This window comes from Corvus cornix, chromosome 5, assembly GCF_000738735.6.
Source record: "Corvus cornix cornix isolate S_Up_H32 chromosome 5, ASM73873v5, whole genome shotgun sequence".
Taxonomy (NCBI): Eukaryota; Metazoa; Chordata; class Aves; order Passeriformes; family Corvidae; genus Corvus; species Corvus cornix.
The window spans coordinates 16,752,316-16,779,344 of record NC_046335.1 but is presented as its reverse complement, the minus strand read 5'-3'; the positions used below and the strand labels follow the sequence as shown (position 1 = coordinate 16,779,344).

Sequence of the window (27,029 nt, the reverse complement as noted above, 5' to 3'; positions counted from 1 at the left end):
CCACCCTTACACCCTCACACACACCCCCCCACCCTTACACCCTCACACACACACACACCCCCCCACCCTTACACCCTCACACACCACCCCCCCACCCTTACACCCTCACACACACACCCACACCCCCCACCCTTACACCCTCACACACACCCCCCCACCCTTACACCCTCACACACACACACCCCCCCCACCCTTACACCCTCACACACACACCCCCCACCCTTACACCCTCACACACACACACACCCCCCCACCCTTACACCCTCTCACCGACACCGCGGGGTCACGGCGCCCCTCACACACACACCGCGGGCACATGGCGCCCTCTGTCGGCCGCTGCCGGCACCACAGGCGCGCGGCTGCCGGGGACCCGCGCTCGGCCCCGCCCGCTCGCTTGTCCCTCGCCGCTGCCCGTAGTGACGCGGGCCGCCGTGGCCCGTAGCGTGCGGTGCGGGGCGCTTCCGGGCGGTCGCGGCGATGGTGAGAGCGGCCCCGGCAGCCCCGGCCCGGGACGGCACCGGAGCGGCGGCCTCGGGGGGGCACAGCGCGGCTCTGCTTGCGGCGCCCAACGGGAGCCCCTTCAGGCTCCGCCGCCAGCGCCCGGCGTTTTGCGGAGTCACCGCCGGCGCCTCCAGGCCGGCGGCCCGGCGAGGGGGGGAGCGCGGGCGGTGGGGCCGGGCCGGGCGGGACACTTCTTTTTATTTTTGGACAATAAGTTGGAATATGTTATCGCTTTGTTTAGATAGGAGAAATCCAGTTATGGGATTTCTGTACGTGGAATTGCCCATAGGCTTCTCGATTTATAGAACTGTACACATATTTAGGGTTTTTCGTTTGTTTTTTACCTTTTGTCTAGGGTCAAAGTCAGAGTGGTGGACATGGTCCTGGTGGTAGCAAGAAGGATGACAAGGTAACTGAAACCCAAATAAATACTTACAGAATGAACTACAAGTGTGTTGCTTTGGAGCCTGGCTGCAGTAAGCTTTTTTAATTTACTTTTTTTTGTTATTCTTGTATTTGGAACTGCATAAAATTACACTCTTGCTGGTTCTGATGAATGTCTTTACTGGGTGCACATTGGGGAAAACAGTTGTTGTTCATAAATAGAAAAGGGAGCTTAAGAAAATCTGAAATTTCTTGACGGTGACATGTTTTTTTAAAAAAATAGAAGTATAAATGTGTCAGGGTTAGGAAAGACTAGTTGCCTTCAAGCTGTCACTAAAGGAACTGTTATTGGCTTGAAAGTGATACCACACAATGATCTGCAATAGGTCTGTACTTCACATTGTGGGACATCAGAGGCCTCTCTGGTCTTATTTGGAGCTGGAAGTACAGTGTACACAGCAAGCAGTGTCTAGGCTGGGAAACTGAATGTGTGTTACTTACTGATTAGAGTGCAGCAGAAGGGTGGAGATTCAATATTTTCCTTATTGTCTCATCTATTCGTTTTGTTTGTGATTTACTTCAGTCTTGAGCCTTCCATGGTCTATACTCCCTGAAAACTGGCAGAAGTCTAAATTAGAAAGAGGGGTGTAAAATAAGCAGGAGAAGAAATTCTTCAACTTTCCTGAGAAACAAGAGTCATATTTCTTTTGGGCTTCTCGCTACAGATCATAAGGAGAAAGTTTTGTTATGGAGTCTTTCACCTTGAGCTCTCTTTTAGTCTGTGCACTTAACACCTGTGTGTGTTGTTTCTTTGTTATTATCCTGATTTCTTTGTCTTCTTATGGAATTCTTTTTATGAATAAGGATAAGAAGAAGAAATATGAACCTCCAGTTCCTACCAGAGTGGGGAAAAAGAAGAAGAAGACTAAGGGACCAGATGCTGCCAGCAAACTCCCCCTGGGTAAGCATTCTTCCTCCCCTGCAGAGCTGCGGACTGTCCGCTTTTTGGGAAGTGCAGAGCTCTTCTCTCCTCAAGATCTGGCTCTGTGGAGGTCACTGACACAAAGTCAAATATAGTTTTGTTTTTAATTAACGTAGAAAAGCCCTCCATAGAATAAAGATTATTGTTTTGCAAGATGCAGCCCCTGAATTCCCAGGTAAGAGAGAGAGAGAAATTAAACTGAGGAAGAATGCAAGGGAAACATTAAATCTGTTTTTCACCTGGAATTACAGTGGTACAAGTAAGGTAGAAGTTACTGTGAGGAAAATAAAGCAGGATTTCTAGTAATGAATTAGTGATTAGTTGGTACCATGTCAAACTTGCTCTAAAATACTGTGATTCTGCTTTGGTTACAGTGACTCCTCACACACAGTGCAGACTCAAGTTGTTGAAATTGGAGAGAATTAAAGATTACCTCTTAATGGAGGAAGAATTTATCAGAAATCAAGAACAGATGAAACCTTTGGAAGAAAAACAAGAGGTGAGGTTTGAATGAACTGTTACTTCTAATGTTACAGGAAATGCTCTTAATTAATGTGAACTACTTCATACCAAAGCAGTGGAAATAAAGTGCCATCAGTGTGCAAGTTGATGCAAACATATCAGGTTTATCGCAATTCCTCATTATTTGGCTAAATTGTTTTAGACCAAGCACAGATCACTACAGATGAAGCCACATGAGTTTTCATTTTCTTAATGCTCTATCAAAGTGCAGCTCCCAGATACCCATCAACAGTGAAAGAAGATTCTAGTTATTTACATCCACATAAATAGTGTCTATAGGGTAGGACTAAAATAATAGTGGATTTTGTTACTGACCTCTGCTGTTATGCCTTTTGGGGCAGTGAAACAACAATAAGAAAGACTGGTTCTGCTATGTTGTGTCTGAGTTGTTGAGCCAGTGTTGTACAAGAATGTTTTGGCTGTGTTGTTCAGTTGTTTCTTGGATTCTTCTTGACAACAGGAAGAACGATCCAAGGTGGATGATCTGAGAGGAACACCCATGTCGGTGGGTACCTTGGAGGAGATCATTGATGACAACCACGCAATTGTGTCCACATCAGTGGGATCAGAACACTATGTCAGTATTCTGTCTTTTGTGGACAAGGACCTGCTAGAGCCAGGCTGCTCTGTTTTGCTAAATCATAAGGTGAGTTGTTTTTATAAAATGAAGTTTCTTGCAAGTTCTTGTACTGTTTTTAACTGGTCTTTTTTTTTCTGAAGACCACAAGAGAGAGAATGCTGTTTATTTCACACACCTAAATAGGCGGTCATAGGGATGAGACTTCAGCTTGTATTAATAATCCTGCTTGCCTTCTTTGACAACTCTTAATTCTTGAATTAGGTTCATGCTGTGATAGGAGTTCTGATGGATGACACAGACCCTTTAGTGACTGTGATGAAAGTAGAGAAAGCTCCTCAAGAAACGTATGCTGACATTGGTGGCCTTGACAACCAAATTCAAGAAATCAAGGTACTCAGTTGTACTCATTTACAAATGTAGCTGTTGTGCTAGGAGCTAAGGGAAACAGCAGGACTGGCTGCTGTTCCTGTAGTGGTGTCCTTTGTCTTTCTGTGGGGCATTTCTTCATTAGAGTTCACTTGGCAGACCTGTGGACCTCAGTCTTTTAAGTGGGTCACCAGGGGCTGTGTGCACAAGAACCTTTCACAGTCGCTCAGGAACCCATAGAGCCCAGCGCTCATAAAATCTCTCTAATAGCTTACTACTTTGCAACATGTAGAGTTTCAATTGTTGTAAGATGAAAGTTAAATTGTAAAAACTGCAGAGGTTATTTTGAGTGTCTGATGCTGTGCAGTCTAAAGATTTAGTCTCTGACGGAGATTGATTGGGGTTTTTTTGCATTTGTTTGTTGTTTGGTTGGGGTGGGTTGGGTTGGTTGGTTTCTTCCCTACCAGCAGAACTCTATCGGAACCTTGCTAAAACTTGACCCTATTTTTCTGGGTAGGGGTCTAAAAACACAAATGCTCTTAAAATACTGATCTGTAGTATCTGGTAACTCTTTATAGAAAGCATCTTTTCATAAAGGGTTCCCTGGCCCCAAGGTCATCCATGAGTGTTTGGGGTTCAGGGTTCTAAATTTGGGATGATGCAGTGAGGATGGAGGAGGGGGAACATTCACTGCCGCTCTACCACACATCAAGTGGAAACAATAGGAAGACCTGTGCAGATAGAGTAATAGTCTGCCTTTGAAATGGATGCACCAGAAAGCCGTGCTTTTTAAGGTCTGGCTTGAAATCAGTTAGGTTCTTTTTGCCTTTACTGCTTTCATTATTGCTGTTCTGAAGATCCCTGCAGATCTTTGTTGGAGACCACTCACTCTTATAAAAACACGTTTGTGTTTCTTACGCTGCAGGAGTCTGTGGAGCTTCCTCTCACCCACCCTGAATATTATGAAGAGATGGGTATAAAGCCACCCAAAGGAGTCATTCTGTATGGCCCACCTGGGACAGGTATTTTACAGTTACTTAACACTTGTGCTGAGATAACGCAAGTAAAATAATTTACACTTTGTTAGTATTTAAAGCATTGCCAAGTCTGTCACAAATTTCATACAACTGTTTTGTTAAGGCACTTTTTTCCTTCTCTTTTTCTTTCCTTTCTCTGCAAACTAATTACAATATTTCTTTCCAACTGAAAACAGGCAAAACTTTACTCGCCAAAGCAGTGGCAAACCAAACTTCAGCAACCTTCCTGAGAGTGGTTGGTTCGGAGCTCATCCAGAAGTACCTGGGTGACGGCCCCAAGCTCGTGCGCGAGCTGTTCCGTGTGGCTGAGGAGCACGCCCCATCCATCGTCTTCATTGATGAAATTGATGCCATCGGTACAAAGAGGTGCAGTTGTGAGCTCCGCTTCACACATAGGGATTGCCAGCACAACCAAAGCTTTACTAGAAACACTTCTTTTGTAACTGTACTGAGACTCAGTTTCTTTGCTCTGCTACCATTTGCATATACTGTTTTGATGTAAGCATTTGTAACAAGTAACACTTCAAATAATTTCCATGGAAACACAATATATCACAGCCTTTTCATACTAAATAGACATGACCAGAGACAACCTCTGTTGTCTTGCTACATGGCAGAATCTCTAAGAGAGAGTGTCAAAACCAGAGACACTGTGTATATGGGGTCCTCTAGCTGCAAGTCCATATACAGTAATTGGCTTTAGTAATCCAACAGTAAAGCAGAATATTTAATATAGAATATATCCATTTGTTGTTTCCCTCTCGAGTAGGTGACTAAATACTTATGCGCTGAGAGGATTTTACAGAAAGTTACAGTGTATGTCATGGAGAAGCATTGCTTGTGCCACACTAAACTCTTGTTCAGCCCATATCCAAACTGTATTACTTCAAAAATTCTTTAGGCTTGTTGGAACTGTCTAATGCAAATAGTCTTTAAAGTAGTCAGTGTTCTTTAAATAAATAAAAAGGTGTTCATACATGTTTACTACATGGCAACTAGCTCGAAGTGCCAGTATAAGCCCAAAGTGCCACTAGCCCAAAGTACCAGCTGCTGCCTTATGTATGGATGTCTGTGCTTTTAAGAATTAAGTTTTTCCCTTTTTTATGTTAACTTTATTAGGTGGGGAAAAGATATTTCCAAATAAATAACAAACATAGAAAAAGAACAGATTTCCTTCACATGATGGCTGTTACATTCCCCAACTACAAAAATAGTTCAGTGTCTCTTTACTTCCCTAGCTGTCACAACATGATTCTGAAAACCTGCATTTTGTTTATATGGATAAACATTAATTTTTTTTTAAATCTCTTACGGATGTTTACAGACAAAATACTTTTCTCCCCCTTTTGTTTATACCTTTTTGGCAGTTACATAGTGCTTTTTCTGACTATGCTTTTTTTTCTTCAAGGTATGACTCAAATTCAGGGGGTGAGAGAGAGATCCAGCGCACGATGTTGGAGCTGCTGAACCAGCTGGATGGGTTTGACTCTCGGGGGGATGTTAAAGTTATCATGGCTACAAACAGAATAGAAACACTGGACCCAGCTTTAATTAGACCAGGTAAGGGACTTCCCTGCTGTGTATGCTTAAGCCACTTTTTGTGTGAAAGGACTTGTCTTAACTTGACAAACACAGGCTGGTAAAAAGACTGCAAGTTTGTCCTTATTCACCTTCTCATGTATGCTGCTGCATCTGTTAAAATCAGAACCCATTCACAAGATTCTAAATAGAAAAATCTTTGGGAGAGAAGAAACTTGTTAATTTCTTTACATATACATAAGCAATTTGAATATTCTTCTTTTCTATTAAGATGGCACAGCCATTTTAAGTAATTATTAAGGGAGGCTGTGTGCAGCAGCAGCACACCTGCAGCAGCTGGGGAAGGCAGGGCAGCGCCACCTGTGTTTTGGGAGTGAGAGCCTAAGCCTCACCAGAGACAGCCTGGATTCTGGTGCAAGGAATGCAGGCTGCTCCTTACTGACCTGGCACACTCCTGCCATTTGGGGGATGAGTGAGGGAGATGCGTGTGTTACATACTGAGCAGGCCCCCAGGTAGTATTTCCAAATGACCACTAAAAATGTACCAAGGCACAGTATGTCTGTGGTGTCTGTTAAATTGGAAGGTAGAAAACAACACAGAGATCAATGGAATAAGCTGAAATACTTCCATGGTATGAAGTTGCTGAGGTGTGTGTTTGGTCTGGTTTTGTCATCATTTAGCTTTAGACCCTTCAGGTCAGACCTAGTGCTGTTAGAATACAGAGGAGATAATACTATGCCAGTATTGAAAGAGAGCTAAGATGATCTGGAAGTTGTTGGAAGGAAGCTTCCTACACCTGTGTATCAGGTATTTAAATTACAACTACTGCTGAAGCAACCAGGGCACTTAGAGCAGCTCGATGGACTGATTTACCATTGTCTGGATTTATGATAATCTGGATTGTGTTATGAGGTACCATCACCCTCTTCAGAAAAGGCATTGTAAAGAAAAAAAGGAGGGATCTGAAGATGGAAAACACATTTTAAAAGATTGCTCAGTTGAAACAACAGGTACCAGAACATGCAGAGTCCCTACTGACATAGAGGAAACAGCAAGTAGCAACTTCCAACTATTTTTGCAAAACCTTTCTTCCTCAGTTTGGTTTTGGTTTTGTTTGTTTTTTAGGTTTTTTTTTAATAGGGCGAGTTATTAAAGTTGGCACAGTGATTTATCTTCTCTGTGTGCGTATGCAGCAGAAAATTAAAGGTCAGAGCTAAATGTAAGCTAAGTGTAGAATAAAATATATTACAAGAACCTAAGTATTTCTTTAACACTTCCCTGTACTGAGACAGTGCAATTTTTTGTATTTATATACGACTCAAGGAAGGTTTCTCATGTTTCCCAGGTGAGGGGTCTCTTCCCTGCAATGACAGGCTGTTTCAGCAGCATGGTATCTTTCAGCTTCAGTAACTTCCTGTTCATTGCAAATAGTCTGACCTCACTTTCTACTCCAAGTCATGATTCATTGTGGCAGGAAGAATCATAGAACTGTTTAAGTTGGAAAGAACCTTTCAGATCATTGAGTCCACCCATTAAGCTAACATGGCCAAGTCCACCACTAAGCCATGTCCCCAGGTGCCACTTCTACACCTCTTTTGAGCACTTTCAGGGATGGTGATTTCACCACTTCCCTGGGTGGCCTGTTCAAATACTTGACAAACCTTTCCATGAAGAAATTTTTCCTAATATCCAACCTAAACCTCCCCATGTGAACTTAAGGCCATTTTCTCTTGACCTGTTTCCTCGGTGAAAAGACCAACCCCCACCTGGCTACAACCTCCTTCCAGGTAGTTGTAGAGGGTGATAAGGTCACCCCTGAGCTCCCTTTTCTCCAGACTAAACATCCCCAGATATTCCTTCCGATGTTCCTCATGTGACTTGTGCTCTAGACCCTTCACCAGCTCCATTGCCCTTCTCTGGACACGCTGCAGCTTAGCAGTTACTGTCAGTCAAACCCGTCAGGTGTTCTTCCTGCTCTTTCCAACGGCTGCATGCAAAAAATCCAAGACTGAATTTTTCTTTTCCACAGGACGTATTGATAGGAAAATAGAGTTCCCTCTACCTGATGAGAAGACGAAGAAACGAATCTTTCAGATTCACACAAGTAGGATGACGTTGGCAGATGATGTGACTTTGGATGAGCTGATTATGGCAAAAGATGATCTCAGTGGTGCAGATATTAAGGTCAGTGCACATCACCATTGTTTATACTTCAATGCAAAAATCAAATCTCATTTTTGCTGCATCTTTTTATTTGCTCTGCTTTACAGATGGGAAATCATCAAAATCCTAATTGTGAGGTAGCTTGTGGTGGTAAGAGTATGTACCTGTGTTATCTGAATATGAAATTTTAAAGTAGCAAAGTAGAAACTCTAAGGAGAATATGGACTCTTGTGCGAGGTATCTTAAACGTTACTTAAGATAGTGCAGGGTAAGTAGCATTTTTAGGGACTAGGCTGCAAGCAGATAAAAATGTAACTGTTTATTAGGAAGCTTCAGCCATACCCAGTCTGCTCTTTTTAAAGCCGATAGAGGCCTTGCTACAGTTACCACACTCTTGAGCTCAAACCAAGATGACACAACCCTCACATCCCTGTAGAAGGATCACACATCTGGGCATGTCTTTCCTTGAACAGGGGAAATTACTGTTGTTACAAAGCTGCCTTTCTGTCAGGGATGTGTAACTCTTGACTACTTCTGTCCTTTTGGACACACTCATCTGCTTTTATCCAGCCTGCTTCAGTTCTACAGAACAGTATCAAATTTAAGAATGTAGATCTTGTTAACACTCCTCACTTCTACAGTTACCAGAGCAGTAGGAAGATGCAGCTGCCTTTGAGGGTGTGGCTTGAAGGGGGTGCAAAGAACCTGTAACTATTCTTGCTTTCTGTGTTGCAGGCAATTTGTACAGAAGCTGGATTGATGGCTTTGAGGGAACGGAGAATGAAAGTAACAAATGAAGATTTCAAAAAGTCTAAAGAGAACGTTCTCTATAAAAAGCAAGAGGGAACCCCTGAGGGACTGTATCTTTAAGTCATCTGTCTCTTTGGGAACTATACAGAACTCTCTGTGTTGATGAGAGTCTTGTAAAACCACACAGCTAGTTTGCATTCATGAACAGGTTGAAAGCTGGTGGGCTGTGAGTTTTCAGTCAGTGTAACTCTTCACCTCCCAATAAAACATTTATTTGAATTGAACCGTTTTGGTGGCAAAGTCCTGCTGTTTACATGGAACTGTTGTATTCTCTGACTTACTTTCAAGAACAAATGCTGGCGCCCCAAGAGTGCTTGTCTCAGCGACCCACACCACATGGGGCAGGGAGCAGTGCAGGTGCCCCAACTCTCCTGAGGCATGGCAGTCTGTTACAACTACTCTAGAATTGCTGTTGTTCTTGATTACCTTCTTTTATCTTTTTTTAGGGGCTAACTAGGACAAGTGACTTTTAAGTAACCTCATTGTCATCAGTCATTTATACACAAAAATCAACAAGTGTGCAACCCTGAGTAACACTGAGTACAATTTAAAGGTACCCATCTCTAGCACTTGCAGCTTTTAAGAGAGAAAGATGGATGCTCATTAGTAATCTTACCTTAAACATCAAAACATGTTTGGACAGGGTACTTGTAAGATTATAAATTTGTTTTTCCCAAAAAGGTTACAGTTCATTATGTAAGTATCCAAGCTAGAGAATGTCTCTGAAAGGAACCAACATAGGAGCACCATGCTTCCCAAGGCAGGACATGTGTGCTCATAAGGCACCAGCCCCAGCGCTAGAGGTGCCAGGTCTGTCATGCAGCAGATGTGCACAGAGAAACTCTTAACTACACATCCCATGCTTGGTGTTCTACAGCATAACCTTGAATTCTTCCCCTCTACACAAATCTGTGCAGCTCCATTCCCATGGGGGCTGGATGTGTGTTGGCTCAGCAGCTGTAGTCATGCATATACTCCTTATGAAGTATCCTGGGTAGTACACTTCTGTAAAGGGTTTGCCAAGTTCTAATTAATTTCCAAATGTTGTACATGTGATCTTTATACAAAAGTTCCACATGCAAACCAGTTATGCAACATGCAGTCTTTGTTCTGGGAAATTTCTGTGGGAGCAAACACAGACCAGTAACAGACAGTGGAGAGTTATACCCAGAGCAATGCCTTTGCTTACTGCCAGTGCTCCAACAACAGTGGTAGCAGCAGGGCCAAGGGATTCTATTTTTCTGTGTAAAAATTATGTAGCCCATTGTTAAAAATGAACCCTACAGATGAATGGAGCCCTTTATTTAACCTGGATGACAGAAACCCTGAAATAGAATTGTTTTTCATCTGGAGCTAGAAAAACAAGTTTTATTACCCATTCTTACAAACCTTAGGAGATCTGTGTTCTTGGAAAGGCCACAAAAAGCTAGGGATTTTGTTGCACTTTCTAATCATGGCAGTTGATCTCATCATTGCTCGAGGGTGAAGAGCTTTATGACATGTGTGGCAAGCAAGGCACTTCTTATTTGGGACAGGGCTGTTACTGCTGGCTCAAAGCAACAGCCACAAAGAGGTGGGTTCAGGTCCCTGAAGAGCAGCTGCACTGCATTAAATGAACCCAAGGACTCTGTTCTAGTACCCTGTCTGCCACCACAGGAACTGAAAAACATACACGTTTGAAAATTCAGTTCTTAAGCTTTTGCAGCAGAATTACTTCTACCACTTGGACCAAAGTTTCTGAACTTGAACATCAAGACAAAAGTAATAAATATCAGGAGAAAGTGAACAGCAAGTATATTCCCCACAAGGACAGGAAAGCTACTGGAGTCTGAATTAAAAAGCAGGACTTGCTCCAGGAAGCCTCTGACCATTCAAATGAAGGAAACAGCCCAGCTGCTGCTTTGGGAGAAACTGTGCAAAGGAAAGGACTTGGGACAGGATGCATGGAAGAAAAAAGTGATGGATACAGAAGTCATCACTGGAAGTTTTCCAATGTGATTGGAAAGAGAGCTAGTTAATCTCATCTAGGCTACTTGTCCCACAAAAGGTTGGACCAGATGATCTTTCCCTCCCAACCTGGGCAGCAGCACAATCAAGCCTCTCCCTTCTCCATGGCCCTTTCAGGGCTTTAGAGGAAATGGCATTCTGCTGTGATGGGAAAGCATAAACAAACACAGGCATAATTTGTCATGTTACTGTTCAGGGTACAGAGTAACTTCTACCTCCAATTCAGGAGTTCTGTCATTTTTGTAGGAAGTATAGATTTTAAAAATAAACTATATTATTTTTCACAAAGTCTAATCAATTACTTTCACAGCAAAACCAGCATCACTTGTAACTACATCAATATTATAAGGCTCTTCAGAAGTGCTGTAATATCATTTAAAATTATATACACTCCCTGCAATATTTAAAAAAATTTTAGAAAGGAATAAATGAAATGCAGCCTGAACTAAAACGTATTGTATCTTGTATCATGGTGGCAAACCGAAGCCAGAAGTTGTACATCTTTGTCCAGACATAGTTTCATGTGTAACCAGATCTCACCTGCTGGATGATCCCAATTGCTTTAGTGCTGCTAGTGACAATTAGTTTTCTCATGAAAAGCCTCTGAAGCAGTTTTGGGTATTCAGTGGCTGCAGGTATGCTTGTTTCAGATGAAAATCCAGTTTCTTAGCTAAACAGTCCTTTCCATATTTCAGCATATTCTGTCTTACAAAATAAATGTATAACATAATTGTATCTTTAAATTGTTACCACATTTCGTATTACTTCTCTAGGAGCTTGCTTAAAGTCTCCTGGAATATAAACTGCTTTTTAAACAATCATAGAAGACTGGGCCTTCTTTGATGAGAATCAAGTACAGATCAAACCTCCACTTCTCTTACGACAATTGCCTGGATTTGGGTCAAAGGCAAGTAATCAATTACAAAAATTTGTTTAGAAGTGAGCTGCTCAGAGATGCATTACGGACACATTTTCATTTTTAATACACTCAGAGTTCTATTAAATTAAAAAATGAAAAACAAGTTACTTTTGAATTTTCAAATATTCAGGTATACTTTTCATAAATATTTATATTAAAATAGTAATCTGTCAAAGCACAGCAAAACAGGTGCCTGCTCAAACAAAAAATTTACTTTTTACTCACAGTGTATATACAGATTGTAATGTACAGATGTAATGGCTGTTTGACTGGGTAGTTACCAGGCATACCAAGCTGAAGGAAATTACTGAAGTCTGCCAACTGGAGGACAATGGAGCATCCATTTGGCAGATGTTTATTTCCTGTGCTGCTCACCAAGTCATAGCTGGCATGTACTGAACCTCTTCTGAACCCTAGGGAATGTAATTTCAAACAACAGAATAAGAAATGCAGGCAACTTTCAACAGGAGGCTATTTAAAGAGGGTATCCTTCTGTGGGAGTCAGCAATACTTCAGAGAAATGGATCCATTACTGTAGGCAAATTGCAGTTCTTGATTCCAGAATACTTGCAGGTAGAACTCCATTTTGATAGGAATTTATATAAAAGATTTAACAACAACAAAAAAATATCAAGTACATAGTACCCAAGTCCCAACAGAGTTCCTGGATGAAAAAAGATGGATCTAATTGTTAGCTCTGGAAGTAGCCTCTGTACTTTTTCTGCTCTGCTACAATCTTCTTTTAAATCTCTAGTAGCAGATCCAGCTCTTCCATAGGTACCCGCACTCTCAATTCTTTTTCAGTCATTAGATCGAGCGTCTCTTGCAGATCATCAGGGAAATACTCTACAGCATCCATATAAAGTACCTGGAAAGACAACAAGAACATTTTCTGTGCAACCTTTCTAGCAAGAAACACAGTATAAATATGTGAACAGCAACAACTCTGTAGCAAGAACATAAATATTCTTATATAAGTATTCTTTAAAGTAATACAAACAGGATTAGTACTCTAAAGTGACAGCCAAGTAGATGTTTAAGCAAGTCTTTTCCAACTCTTACTAAATAACTTCATTCAAAAAGATAAAATGGAGGTCAAGAGGCACTGGAGCATTTGCAGCACATACAGACATTACCTGAGGAGTTGCAGGTTCTCCTAAATAATTTTATATATTATTACATAAATAATTTTTTATTTGGCTGTGTATTTCTGATACTACCATGCTCATGACAAAAGTCTGAAAGGCTCAGTCATTTCTAGATCACACAGGATTTACTACTGCTGTGCCTCAATGCAACACCTGCCTGTCCTGAAACACAAACAGCACTGACTACTGACCCTGTTTCCATTTAAGATGCATCTCTTACTTGCAGAAAATCCTAACATTACTTCCTCAGAAACCTCTCCTTTCATTTGCATCTAAGTCCTTACAACAACTACTAAAGATTAACTTTTTTTTTCAAATACAGAACTTCAAATATTAAAGTATGATGACAAGTTTACCTGTTTTCTGTGCTTACCTTTGCCCAAGGACAGTTTTGAAGGGCTTTATAAAACAACCCTTTACTTTTTTCTTTTTTTCCTAGTGAAGCCTGTGTGATAAAAAAATGTTCATACTTTAGTGCAGTAATAGCTGAAATATTGAAACAATTACTTTTGAGAGAAAGAAATGATTGCTGAAAAGCTCAGTGTTCTTCTGTTGTGAACTCCTTTTTACTATACACTGTGGTAGCTATGCAATTTGTCAGGTTACACTCCTCTGACATCTTAAAGGAGTTTCAGGGCTTTACTTTAAAGACAAGTAGGAGAACAAGGACTCACAGAAAGAGCCTCTGCTGAGTATTTCAGTTCAAGTCAGTGCCTTTGCCTAGATTTGACAGTAATACTCAGCAGTGCAAATCGTGTACATACGTGTTCTTACTCAGCAGCAGTTTGGTACAGCTGAACTTCCTTCCATACAAAAATGGATATGAAAAATTAGCAACTGTCTGGAAGGAGTTAAAACTTCTTCCTCAAAGCACCCATTTAACTATGTGATACAAGTACAGAGCACACAGCTATCATGAAGTTGAGAAAGGCAGCAGAGGTCAGAGTACTGAACAGTCCCTTAGCTTCAGTCATCCCAGTTACAGGTAGAAATAATTACAATCTCCTGTGAAGAAATATTTTGAATTGAGATACTTTAAAGAACACTTAACAAATGGGTTTTTACAGCAAAACAAAAAAACCCCACTAATTTCAGAATACTGAAAATACACTAAATATTTTGTGATATTTGGAGAAGTCTTTCATAATGAGTTTATGTTTTCTTCTATTCTGACTACATCAGTACTGCTGCTAAAAATCAAAAGGTTCCCTTGTCAGTTCTTGAAATTTAGGAACTCTTTTGCAGCTCTGCAAAGAGCTTTCAGTAGTGTCCTGCCTCTGCCTTTTTCACAGAATTGCAGAGGTTGGAAGGAAGCTCTGGAGACCATCTGCTCCAAGCCCTCTGCTCAAAGCAGGATCAGCAAAAGCAGGCTGCTCAGAACCACATCCCGTTGGGTTTTGAGTATCTTCATGGTTGGAGACTACATAACCTCTGGGACAATCTATTCCAGTGTTTCATCACCCTCCCAGTAAAAAGCTTTTTCTCATGTCTGAATGGAATTTTACATATTTAATCTTGTGGCTATTGCCTCTTGTCTTGTCACGAGGCAGCACTGAGAAGATTCTGGCTGTCTTCACACCCTCTTATGAGGTATTTCCATACTTTGACAGTATCTTCCAGGAGCCTTCACTTCTCCAAGATGAATGACCGCAAATCCCCAGCCTCTCCCTGTATGACACATGCTCCAACCCCTCATTCATTTTCATGGTTCTCGGCTATTCAAAAGGAGCCTGGACAGACCAAGAGCAGAACATGGTGCTTTGGCCACTCCTCTTGATTTTTATCAGCTGCAAACTTGCTGATGGTACAGACTCTCATCATCCAGATCATTACTGACGATGTTAAAGGGCACTGGTCCCAGTATCAATCCCTGGGGTACAGCACCAGTGGCTGGCCTGCAGCAGAGTTCATACTGCTGACTACAAGCCTTTGAGCCTGGCAGTTCAGCCAGAGTCCAGCCCATATCACTGTCCACAACCTATGTTTCATCAGCAAAGAGAAAACAGAGAGATCTACAGAACTTAGTGTAATACTGAACAATCACAAGTTCTTCTATGACTATATCTGAAAATTTTAATATTTCTAATTGATTTTGCTTCTCTAAACAATGTTATTCCAAGCTATTACTGTAACAGTATTTTCCTCCATCTTATTAGCATCTAGTAAATACTCCTTGTTGTTCTTGTGGAAAGGTATCTTCCACAAATGAAGCACTAGTGATAAAATACATAATGGGCGATCTTTAGCATTTATGCATACTGGGGTGTCATTATTAGTTTGTAAAGAATAGCAGTAATTCAGTTGTACATTCCTACAAAGAAAGTTGTATAAAATATTTACAAGCAAGTATTTGTGTAGAAATGGTTACAATTAACAGTCTCATGCAAGAGATCTTCTCAAACACAAAACAAGATCTCTCCTTCCCCTGCCTCCTCTGTATTTCACAGCCTTCTGGATCCCCCTCTGACAACTCATTACACCAGGGGATGTGAACAGAGGAGTAACACTGGGAAATGAAAGTCATTACCGTAGTGTTTTCATCTTCCATATTGTACTTTGGAGAAGCCAGAAAACCAAGATAGCAAAGCTGACTATATGATTTTATTTATGTACTTCCATGGGGAATTATGGAAGAAACAAATATTATTGCTTTTTAGCATTGAACTGCAACACCAGTTAACAGAACTTTTACATGCAGCTTTTAAGTTTCAAAAGACTGTCAAAATTGAAGGCAAGTTATAGAAGCTATAGCTATGTTCTGCCTACCATGCATTTATTTTGCATGTGGACTGAACCTCAAGTGTTGAAGGAGCTGGCAGATGTCACTGAGAGGTCACTCTTGACAATCTTTGACTGATCACAGCAACTGGGAGAAGCACCCAAAGACTGAAGAAAGTAAAACATCACTCCTGCTTTCAAGAAGAGGAAAAAGGAGTATGCAGTGAACTACAGGCTGGTCAGCCTCACCTTGTGCCCTGGGAAGGTAGCAGAGCAGCTAACCCTGGAAACTATTTCCAGGCACGTGAGTGAAAAGAAACTCAGCAGCAGACTGTGAATTCACTCAAGCTCATGACAGACCAACTCAATAAACTGCCATGATTAAATGACTGGCCTGGTGGATAAGGGGAGAGCAGTGGACATTGTCTGTCTGGACTTCAGTAAGGCCTTTGATACTGTCTCCTGTAAGAGCCTCCTAAATAAGCAGTTGACAAAAGAACTGGATGCACAGACAGTGAGAAAACTGTCACAAAGTCTGGGCCCAGAGGGTGGTGATCCATGGATCAAGTCTAGTTGCAGGTCAGTGACTAGCAGTACCCTGGGGGACACTAATTGGGACCAATCTCATTTAACAGCTTCATTAATGATCTGGCTAATGGTGCAGAGTACACTCTCAGCAATCCTGCAGATGACACAAAACTGAGAGGAGTGGCTGATACACCCAAGGGTCACGTTGCCATCCAGAAGGGATCACAATGGAATGAAGAAATCAGCTGACAGGAACTTCGAAGTTCAACAGGAAGTGCAAATTCCTTCACCAATATATGCTAGGGTCTACTCCACTGGCAAGCAGCTTGACATCTATTGATATGACATACTTTTTATCTGTGTAAGATGACAGACACAATGTCTGCATCTGTATTAAGACTACACTGTCAGAAGCTATTACTCCTAATCCACGTGAATTACCTTTTCCTTAATGTTCCCAACAATTAGGAGCAGTACAATTCAAATATATCACCTTGCAAATCACAGAAGCATGGCAGCATTTAGTATTCATTTTCCTAAGCAGTATTCCAGCTGTGCTTATGAGAATTCCAAAACAAAACAAAACTGATACTCTTCTTACCATAAAGTTCAAATACATTCTCCACAGCAGTGGACAATGGGTACCATTTTCACTCTGAACTGCATGTTCAAATAGAGCTACAATCCGATTTGTTAATCCAGTTTCAGGAATAGTACAGTGTATTTCACCAACATCTGCCCTGAAACACAGAGGAGAGAAGAAACAACAGTCCTTTAAACCTAAGCCAAGGGACCACATCCAGGTAAGAAGGGGTAAAGAACAATGTACTGTCTGTTCACAGCACCGTATATAGCCAGGCTTTGGTAATTCATGCTATGAACTCAATGTTATAAACCAAATTTTTAGAACTTGCTAATGAAATCAACACATTTCTAAATAGGAAAATTAGGGAAAAAATATAAATTAATATTTTTTGAAAATTCATGTAGCATGTTCAAAAATCATTTATCTTTGAACATGATAATCCACTATCATATGATCTTAAAACGTCTTAGTCTACCTCCAAGATCATTCTAAGCTTGGCACAACAGCTCAAAAGAAATTCAAGTCTGGATCAGCACATCTTCTTCTGGTGCCCAGGCAAGTTTGTTCAAATTTACCCCTCACTTTTATAAGGCCATACATTGGTCTTCGATCAAGGTCAAAATTACAACTCTGGATTTCAACCACAATTACAACAGTAATTTTCACCCAGAGATTCAAATCCCCTAAGTTCCAGGCAGAGCACAAAAGAAGGTATGTAGTTTTCACCAAAGCACTGATTTCCTTCTACAGTTGATACGGACTGGCTTACTTTTGATGCTTGAGCTTGAAGAAAAAGACTGGAGCACTGATGGCAACATCACTTGCCTGTGTATGTTCTCTTAGCCTGTCAGCTTGTTCCACTCCCCATTAACATTTGGCTCCTAAGCTGTCTCTTTTTCTCATGTGCCTTTCAAGTAATTTTCCCTCTCATCTTAACCTTTGCCATAAGGGAATATTATGTAACCTACTCTGCATGTAGTCAAACATTTGAAGCCTTGTACCTAACATTGACTTACGAACGTTCCTGTTTTACCCTTCATGTTCATTTTTTCATCTGAATTCCATGCACTTAAGCAGAAATACAAACCAGAATATGAAATAGTCAGACATAGCACAGACATTTTCTTATTTTGTCACAACATCACAAAACATTAGTTTTATGCATGACTGACAGGCCACTTGTCTCCCTGCTGCAGTAGTTCAGCTCTGCTCTTGCAACACCCAACTTATTCCTTATAAATATAATGTATAGGAAAGGCTTTACTAGCAGTGAACAATCTGGAAAGGAACTCAACGTCACTGAGAAAATAATTCTGAAATTTTCAGTTCCAAGTAACAATAATGAAAACCTATCATAGCGTTAATCTGTAATTAACAGAAAATCGAAGTACAATCTTCATTTACATTTGGTGGCTGTAGAACCCTTAGTCTGTGTCATCCTAAATTGTAGTAACAGCTCAGGAATGTCACTAGCATGTCTGAATGCCTGCTGCCAGTCTGCAGCAGTCAAAGAAGTGGATGCCCCATAATTGCAAATATACTGATAATTACGTCATTTCACCAAGTGTGAATATTGTGAGCTTACAGCTATGTAAAACTTCCAGGTAACTCTTCCCTAGAAATCTGTTGCTATGTGCAGACACAACCAACCAAGCTGTCGATGTCACTGGAGATACGTAGGTAGCAGTGGATACGTAGCTCCAAACAACGAGAAGACAACAGTTAAGAGACTGAGCTCTAGGAATGAACATGTACCTTGTTCCCCATATCTCCTACCCTTTTCACCTTTCTCAGGAGCAAAAAATTTGAGCCAAGACCACTGTGAATTCATAGAATTTTCAGCCTCTTCTACCTAGTAACAGCCCCATATGAAAACTGAACTCTCAAGGACTCACTATGGAAACAGATCTGCCACAACTGTATTCTGTGATTCAGGAGTTAAGTAGGGCAGCCAGCTCAGACAGAAACTGCAGCGTAGCTCTCTGTATTATGCTCTTTATTGCTGTAGTACTAAAATACAGCAGTTTCTAAGCTCACAGTGTCTATCTTGACCATCTAAGCAGGCTTAGTTATTTAATAATTCCTTAAAGAAAAGTGTATCATCCTGATGCCAGTAGCAAGTAATCAAACAAATTCAAATACAATCTGGCTCAGTAGAAAGGACATAAGGCTATCACCCAGGGCTCCAATTCTGTTCAAGATTCTGCCACTGACTCCCTGTTCGGCCTTGAACAAAAAACCTCTAGGCTACAGCTTCTTCATCTGAAAAATGAGAACTGTGATAGCATTTTCTCTCCTCTGTTAGGTGATTAGACAGATTCAAAAAAGCGTAATTGTAAGGAGCTGCAAGGTATTACCTCTGGACCTTCTCTGTGAGTTTTTTTCTCATCTGCTCTGCTTGGATTGCGAACAGCCATGGCTCTAAAGAGTTAGAAGACCTTGTGACATTATCAAAAAATCTTCGTGCTTTGCTCGCACTGTGAGACTTCCTCTGGATGTGGATGTATGACCTCCAAAGAGATTGGTTGCTAGGATACCGTTTCAGAGCCTCCATTAGTGCCTCTCGAAGGGGATTCAAAGGATAAACACTAATTTTCATGTGGAATCTCAGTAAATTTGTATGCAGCAGTGTGACAGCTTCAAGAGCAGTGGGAAAATTTAGAATGCCAAAATTCTCTCCAGTATTTTCACATTTCTGTGAACCAGAAGCTTCAAGTTTTTCTGAAGCCTGGGTATAAATTAATACTGCAGCATCAATCCCAACAGTCAAATACTGGAACAGTGCATAACAACCAACCAGGTTAACCAGCTGATCAGTATCATTGACCTGATCCTGATCAGAAACTGGTGTTTTACTTAAATAATCTTGCAGTGCATGCTCATATGTTTTACGAGCTTTCAAGACATTCACAGATAACACTTGTCCACTATAGGGCACATATGGTCCGTTTTCAGTCAATTTGGTCAATATGTGAACAGCACGTGACATAACAGCTCCTTCTATACTTTCTAGCAGTTCCACTTCCAGCTGAGCATAAAGCAGGCTGAGGCTGCAGAGCTGGGCACTCTTCAATCCTCCTGTGCCTGCTGTGCAAAGAGCTGTGTCAAACACCTTCCTGGCATCATCTGTGTTACCAAGCAGCCACTCTAGGTATGCATAAAGTTTCCAGAGACAAAGGTTGTTTCGGTTGTCAGGTGCTTTAAGGAAATTCTTGGCCAACTTTTTACTCTTCCTCCCTTGTGCTTTTAGCTTCTTTTTCTTTTTTGCTTGGAGACACTGAATTACCTGCAGGAGAAAATAAACAGAGCATATTTTGAGAGGGATGGAAGAAGAAAGGAAAAAAAAACCTTCACAGCATTTTTTTTATTTCATTACTGTGTTTTGTTTTCATATTGTTTCATATTTTACCACCAGCCAGATCTGTTGCTACTGAATACTGTTGTCACAACTGCCTGTTGTCAGCTCCCTCCAACACAGTAAATTACAAAGGTTTATCATTCTTACTCCTGCTGCTGACATTAAGTAACAATATCAAACTTCACTCTTTTAAAAGGTCAGCTGCTCAAACACAGAGCTGCTAACTTGTGATGGTTGAGAAAAGGAAAAAAAATGATGTAGCTTATGACTACCACAAATAAACCCAAGTAGCTTTTCACATCAGGAACATGCTAACAGACAAATGTGGAGATTGGATGGGAAGACTACAGGACATGAGATCTTCTTGTCAGGTAGTGTTGAGGTAAGAGAGGGTGAGCTTACCCATAAGGAAACACAGTATCAAACTTTCTTAAGAACTAGAAAGGCAACCTGGAACCTCTGCCCTTCTGTGCGCATTTATTAGAGAAGTTTTACTTGAATAAACCCATATGCACAGAATCTCAGAATTTTGAGGGTTGGAAGGGACCTTAAAGATTATCTAGTCCTAAGCCCTCCTGCTGCAGGCAGGGACACCTCACACTACACCAGACTGTTCAAGGCCTTATCTAACCTGGCCTTGGACACTGCCAGAGTTGGGGAAAGTGATATGGTGTTATATCCTTCAAGAACACTACAAAAGTAACTTGTATAGGAGGCAGAAAGTTTCTTGATTAGGTGTTTTTGTTATGGTATCAGGGATTATTCACTTAGCAGTACTTGGCTGACTCATTTTGCACTGTAAAAAACCCCTTGCAGCGATTCCTGCCCAGCATACAATGTATCATATAATAACATTTATCCAAAACTTCAAAATAGTTTGCTACAAGCATGCCACCCTGTAACATGCACTGAAGAAAAGGGGTTTTTGCTTTTTTTTCCCCTTGTGCAATCTTAACTGGCATTTCCCAATTTGAATACTTAGTCCTGCAAGACAACTTGAATGAAAATTTATTTAAATTCAATATAAACATTAAAACAGAAGAAAGCCACACATCACAAAATTGATTATACGCAGACTCTTCATTACCTTAGATATTTCATACTGTAGCCAACAAATAGCCAGGTTAGATTTTTCCTTTCCTGTAAATATCTGGGACAGAACTTGGAAGACATTCTGTATGAACTCCTCTCCTTCTTTACAGCGGCCTATCTGATGCCTGCCTCGTAACATAGTATCCATATGACCAATACTGCTGAATCCAGAAAGTGGAAAATCAACAGAAGTCAGTGGTTTATCATCATAAAGCACACTGTCAAAGATGTTATTTTCATCCATGGCAACATAGAGACTGGAAGGAAAAGGTTTACTTGTACATGGAACTCCCAGGAATTGCAAAAAAGAGTACAATAGTTGATGCTGAAGCCTTGGATTAGAAAGACGGATTAAAGATGGTCCAAGATCATCAAATAACACCTAAAAAAACCGAAATTAAAACAAATTCCATTAATTTATGCAATCAAATAAAAGCAGAAAATCCATAATTTATATAATTAAAGAACTTTTTCAAATCAATATGATTTAGAATTACTATTAAATGGTATCAGAATGTCATTTAAATTAAAAACGGACAAGTTAAACAAGCAATCTGTTTCTCCAGTCAGACTGTAAACTTGCTGTCAAGAGATTTCTTTGCCTGTGAGCAACAAAGACCTCCACAGAAAACTTAGAAAATGAAGGTCTGAAGACTTTAATGCATAGGCCATTTAACACATTCCGATTTGAAAATCAGTGTCTGACTTGACCTATTTCCCAAGGAATAAAAATTATCCAACTATCTGACTTGAAGGCAATGAAAACTTCATTTAATGCACATCTCTTCTTAAGCACATATTTCTGTGAGATTTCTCCACACAGATGACAGGAATCACTGAACAGCAAAGACAGGCTATTTGCCTCCAGACTTTCCAAAGTTTACCATGAGCTTCCCATGGTTTTCAGAAGTCTCAGCACAAAACCTCAGGCAAATTTTGAATTTCAAAGAAAAGATCTTTTTTCCAAACAAAGGAAAGTATTACTCTTCTAAAATACCCAAAAACATGGCAATGAATTCAAAATAAAGGATAACTAGTCTTATCATCTCCCCTTGTTCTATTATAGCGCAGTGACCTGTCTTTCTGGATCTTCACAATCTTCTTCAGTTTCCTTTTTGGTTTTGTCTGGCCTCCAAGGTAACCAGTGCCTTGCTTCACGGGAATATTCAACATCCAACCAAATATGCCACTTGGGAAGAGTTTTATCTTTTATTTCTTGATCCTCATCTATCTCTTCATCATCCTCATCATCTAAAATCAAATCAATATATAAACACACAAAATTATTAAAGAAAAATTAATCCACCAAGTCCAAAAGCCAGACATGACATACACTTTAACTACTTTAACAATGGAAGTAAATACAGTGTTAATAAAACAACATACAAGACATAGCTGAGAACTTCCACATCACGGTTCTGGGTTTTGACACCAAGTCTGTAAAAATAGGAAGGTAGGAAGCTTCCAAACTTTTAAAAGCTGTGAATTAGTGTCAGCACTCAAACTTTTTCACAGAGGAGAAAAGGAAACACTGACAGGCTGTGGACCACTTTTATCAACACCAATTTGCAAGCAACAGCCAAGAGTCAGTCATCCTTTTGTGCAATTTAGATTCTTCATACCTGGGCATAAAATTTCAAGTATGCTCTATGAATACTAGTGTGCATAAAACATTTTAAGAAAACCACTGTGTATTAAAAATGGTACTTTAACATTAAACATTGCAAAACAAGTTTGGCCATGTTACTTTATAGTATGTGGTATTTTCAGCATTTTAATTAATGTGCAGTTGAAACAACCCATGTACTGACACATACACAAAAATGGACATGCTTAACCACATGCCACTATTATAATCTTTCTGGACTATTGGACAAAATTACCATATTTTTCCTCTGACAGCAATATATTAATTCCATGCAGAAACTGAGGAGCACCTATAGGCGAAGGGAAAGCTTGCAGAGATGTTTTTTATTGATGAGGAAAAGAAATAGCCCTCAAAACTTAATGGTTACAAAAATGAAGCCATTTCTACACCACCTCCAAATTCTTGATCCTGACATTTGCCATTAACTAGGTGAAACACTCCCAATCCCACCTCTTCTTAAATTTGAGGTAAAACAACCAGGTTGTTGCAAGATTTTTACTCTCTATGTATTTTTGTGATCAACAGTATCTCCTTTAGTCAGCAACTCTATGAAAGAAGACAGCATTTCCACAATCTAATCAAAGTTTGAAGAAACCTGATGGTTTTTGATGAACACTCAATTGTAGATTGCACCTGAACTTTAGGGGTTGACACGTATGGGGAAAGCACTGGTACATATTGGATCTGCCCAAGACTGACAGTGGTCCTCTTCTCTGTACTGAGTCTTCTCAATTTGTGAACAAAATGTCTAGAGCCATCAAAAATAAAACTGCTGACCTCAGCAACAGGCTAAGGAAATTCCATCTTAAACCAGGGACAAGGGGAGCACTTTCACTTCCTTTTTTACTGAAAGCAGACCCAAACTTGCTTCATCAGAGCTGCTACAGCAGTAGGATTAGTAAAAGCAAAGACTGCTCATCTTTGGTCAGACACATTCCAGCCTCCTGCTTCCCTGAAAGCTTTAGCTGTTTGAGAAACAGTCCTTGACTTGAAAGGAAGTGCTGTAGACCACATGACAAAGTGAGGCTAAGCAGCGGGGAGTGTTTTCTGCGTCCCTGCTCATCCAGAAGCAATCCAGCCAAGTGAAGACACAATTCCTTCATTTTCTGCATCACAAAGAGAAAGGAAAGGTTTTCCTCCTATTTTAACTACACCTTTGCTTAAGAAACTGAAATCTGATTCTAGAAATGGAATCATAAATCTAGGTATCCTTGAGGCAACTGTCATCTAATAATATAATACCACCTCATCTATTAATATGGTGAAAGGGTCTTAAGGGAAGTAGCTTCCTTTCACTTTTGATGGTCATGAATCTCCACCAAGTACTCACACCTTTAGCTTGAATTTTTCAACGTAAAGTGGAGGATATGTCACCCTCTTCCTTAATTCTCACTGTATAAAGGACAAAAATGTTCCATAAACAATAACATGCACGGAACATTCAAAACATGCTATTCCCTGTGAAGTGTGATATACATCATCCTGATCTCAGTAAATATTTTTTTAAATTTGTATGCAAAAACACGACAAAAATCAGATTATATAATTCTAATCAAAATGTTTAGAAGAACATATGGACATACAACTACACATACTGACACACACATACCAGGCTTAAGAACAACCCAGCCACCCTTTTCTTGTTGGTGCATCCATGCTTTCCAGCCTCTTGCTCCTTTTTCTCCAATTCGTGGTTCTCCGCTATCCCAAAAGGGCTCAAAGAATTCCACCTATTGTTTTCGACAGGATTGACCGAAACAAAACATATTGAAAAATAATTTTTGCTGTTGTACAGACATCAGCTGTGTCAACTTAAGTTTTCCAGACCCTAAAAACACCTATCTGGATATAATTTCTGTATCTGAAGACTTTGTTAGATGCTACTTAAGATTCATCAGGAACAACTGAGTACTTCAGTTATGCCTGTGGCACATAAGGACTGTCATCAGCTCTTCTCGTGAAAATAAAGATTGTTTTAAAAGGTAACAGGCTTTAAAGAAAGCAAAATACTTTTGTGCCTCAGTCCTTTATAGATCCTTCGAAGATAAAGATCCAAAGTCCCCAGGATGCAGCTTTCAGAACCCAAAACTCCCCTCCCTCCCTAACTTCCACGGGACCATGAAGAGTTTGGCTAATGGAATGATAACTCAGTCACACACCTATGGTCAAATCAAAATGTTACAGTTGCACATAAATATGACTGGACTAAGGACAAGAGAAAAAGATCAGTAAGGACTTTCATCTTTCAGGTTTAAAGGTGGTCAACAAGGTCAGGGTGCTTTTCCATGGAATCAGAAGTCCGGGGTTCTAGTCCTAGTGAATTTGTCACTGCCAGTATGCAATCAGTCATCTCTATGTTCATCAAGCCCTCCTCTGCATTGTGTATCCGTAGCTCTAATGACCATCCCTCTCCTATTACATGCTTCTGCTGTGTACCAACCCCTGGCTTGGACATTGAGATGTGACTGTTAGTACAAATATTAACAATAAAATTTACTCCAAGAAAAATCAAGCATCAACACATCAGAAAATTCAGGGCTTACAGCAACTGCAAAATACAATTCTGCTCCTCATGGATTTATTCTTTGCTGCAAGTGAGAAAGTGAACTGTGAAAAAAGTACAGAAACAAGTAATTCCAGACTGAGTCATAACACTTCTGTAAGACAGCAGAATGTGTGATCAGCTGTAAATCCGGCATTTTCCTATTTTCAAGAACTGCACTTTCCAACCTAAACATGGTCCTTTTGAATTGAGGTTCCTTTTCATCCTGCTCTAAGATTTTTTAAATACTACAGATAATGCAGTTTTTCAAATGACTGGAATTGTAACTATGTGTATCTGTGCAATTACACCAAATCCTCCATGATAGCTATGACTGAACTCTAAATTTTAGCTCTTTAAGGAGACACCACTATTTTTTAAGCTGTAAGATTGCTCCATTTGTGGGTAACAGTATTAATCGAGAGAGCAAGAACTGGAGTCTGGGTTTCTGGGGAAGACAGTGAGGTAACAGAAGCAAATTCAATTTTTACCCTCTACAGTAGCCCAGCTGCCTAAATGGTGGCCTCTCTACCACTCATTAAAAAGGAAACAGTTCCTAACAGTTCAGTGGGAAGATGCTACTGGCATCCAAATACTATCCAAATATCATCCAAATATTTCCTTACTATTAGTGGGGTGCACGTGCAATATTCTCCTGAACAAATTAAGAGAAAAAGTGATTTAGTACTTCAACATTTACCATTATAAACTGAACAGTATCTCATGGGTCGAATAAAAGGCACTTGAAAGCACGAAAGTCTTCCTAATGTAGCCACCAAATTAATGGAAATAGGTAACAGAGAACCTAAGAGACTTTTGCAAAAACTGTATGGAACGGAAAGATTTTATGGCCTATCTGCTCTCTCCATCAACAGTAACAGAACAACAGCATTTTGGGGGAAAAGAAGCAGGGCAAGTGCTAACTAGACACAGACATTGGTCAGCTAGTTCAATTTTTTCCATCTTTAATTATTAAAAAAGATAGAAAATTACTGGTTATCACACTTATATAATATACAGTAGAAGAAGCCATTTGGCCTGTAGTTCCAGAGGACTCACAAGCATTTTTTCAATGCAAGCATCACCTTGAAGAACCTCTAAGTAAACTGTTATCCAAAATATTTCCCTATGTCCTTAAAAATTCATCAACATTTTTCTGGTACAGGATTCTCTGAAATACATAAAGACACACACCCATTTAAATGGAAATTGCTACCTGTCCTCTTGTTGGCAGATCTTTTACACTGTCAGGTTTAAAGAAGGTGAAGTCAATCAGAGCCTGAAACAAAGACACTGCTTTCTCAGAATGGCCAGCCTGTCTCAGAAAGTGGCATTGCTGAATAAATATAGCTGTAAGGTAAACAAGATAAAATTTTAGTATTTCAAATTTTGTTGCAAAGTATTTCATTACAGCCCACAAATATAAAAATACATACACAACATGCTGTAGAACATAATTGTTTTGGAACAGTATCAAAATCCAAAACACAGGGAGTAACTAGCATAACTGCATGTCAAAATTGTCACTGTTTAATTAACTTTAGGACTGCCCACTTTAAATGTGCCAAAGAGGTAACTTTTTATTCATGCCATACACG

The 27,029-nt window shown here is 40.2% G+C and overlaps 2 protein-coding genes across 2 annotated transcripts in view; one reads left to right on the top strand and one right to left on the bottom strand.

Annotated features, from left to right (window-relative positions):
* The first annotated feature begins 422 nt into the window (after nt 1-422).
* Nucleotides 423-9,109, top strand: PSMC1 (proteasome 26S subunit, ATPase 1). Its single transcript, XM_039552336.1, has 11 exons — nt 423-480; nt 857-910; nt 1,750-1,846; nt 2,242-2,366; nt 2,850-3,035; nt 3,231-3,359; nt 4,261-4,357; nt 4,549-4,738; nt 5,781-5,932; nt 7,942-8,096; nt 8,811-9,109. Exons 1-11 carry the CDS (start codon nt 478-480, stop codon nt 8,943-8,945), a joined length of 1,323 nt encoding a protein of 440 aa, XP_039408270.1. The 5' UTR covers nt 423-477; the 3' UTR covers nt 8,946-9,109.
* A 1,061-nt stretch (nt 9,110-10,170) lies between these two features.
* NRDE2 (NRDE-2, necessary for RNA interference, domain containing) overlaps nt 10,171-27,029 on the bottom strand; it is a 30,597-nt gene continuing 13,738 nt past the window's right edge. The window contains exons 7-14 of the mRNA XM_010394068.4: nt 26,648-26,781; nt 24,499-24,619; nt 22,317-22,492; nt 21,237-21,623; nt 19,149-20,077; nt 16,807-16,945; nt 13,333-13,404; nt 10,171-12,679 (exon numbers count right to left, since the gene is read on the bottom strand). Coding sequence (XP_010392370.3) covers nt 12,554-12,679; nt 13,333-13,404; nt 16,807-16,945; nt 19,149-20,077; nt 21,237-21,623; nt 22,317-22,492; nt 24,499-24,619; nt 26,648-26,781 — 2,084 coding nt within the window. The 3' untranslated portion in view covers nt 10,171-12,553. The remainder of the gene's footprint in view (nt 12,680-13,332; nt 13,405-16,806; nt 16,946-19,148; nt 20,078-21,236; nt 21,624-22,316; nt 22,493-24,498; nt 24,620-26,647; nt 26,782-27,029) is intronic.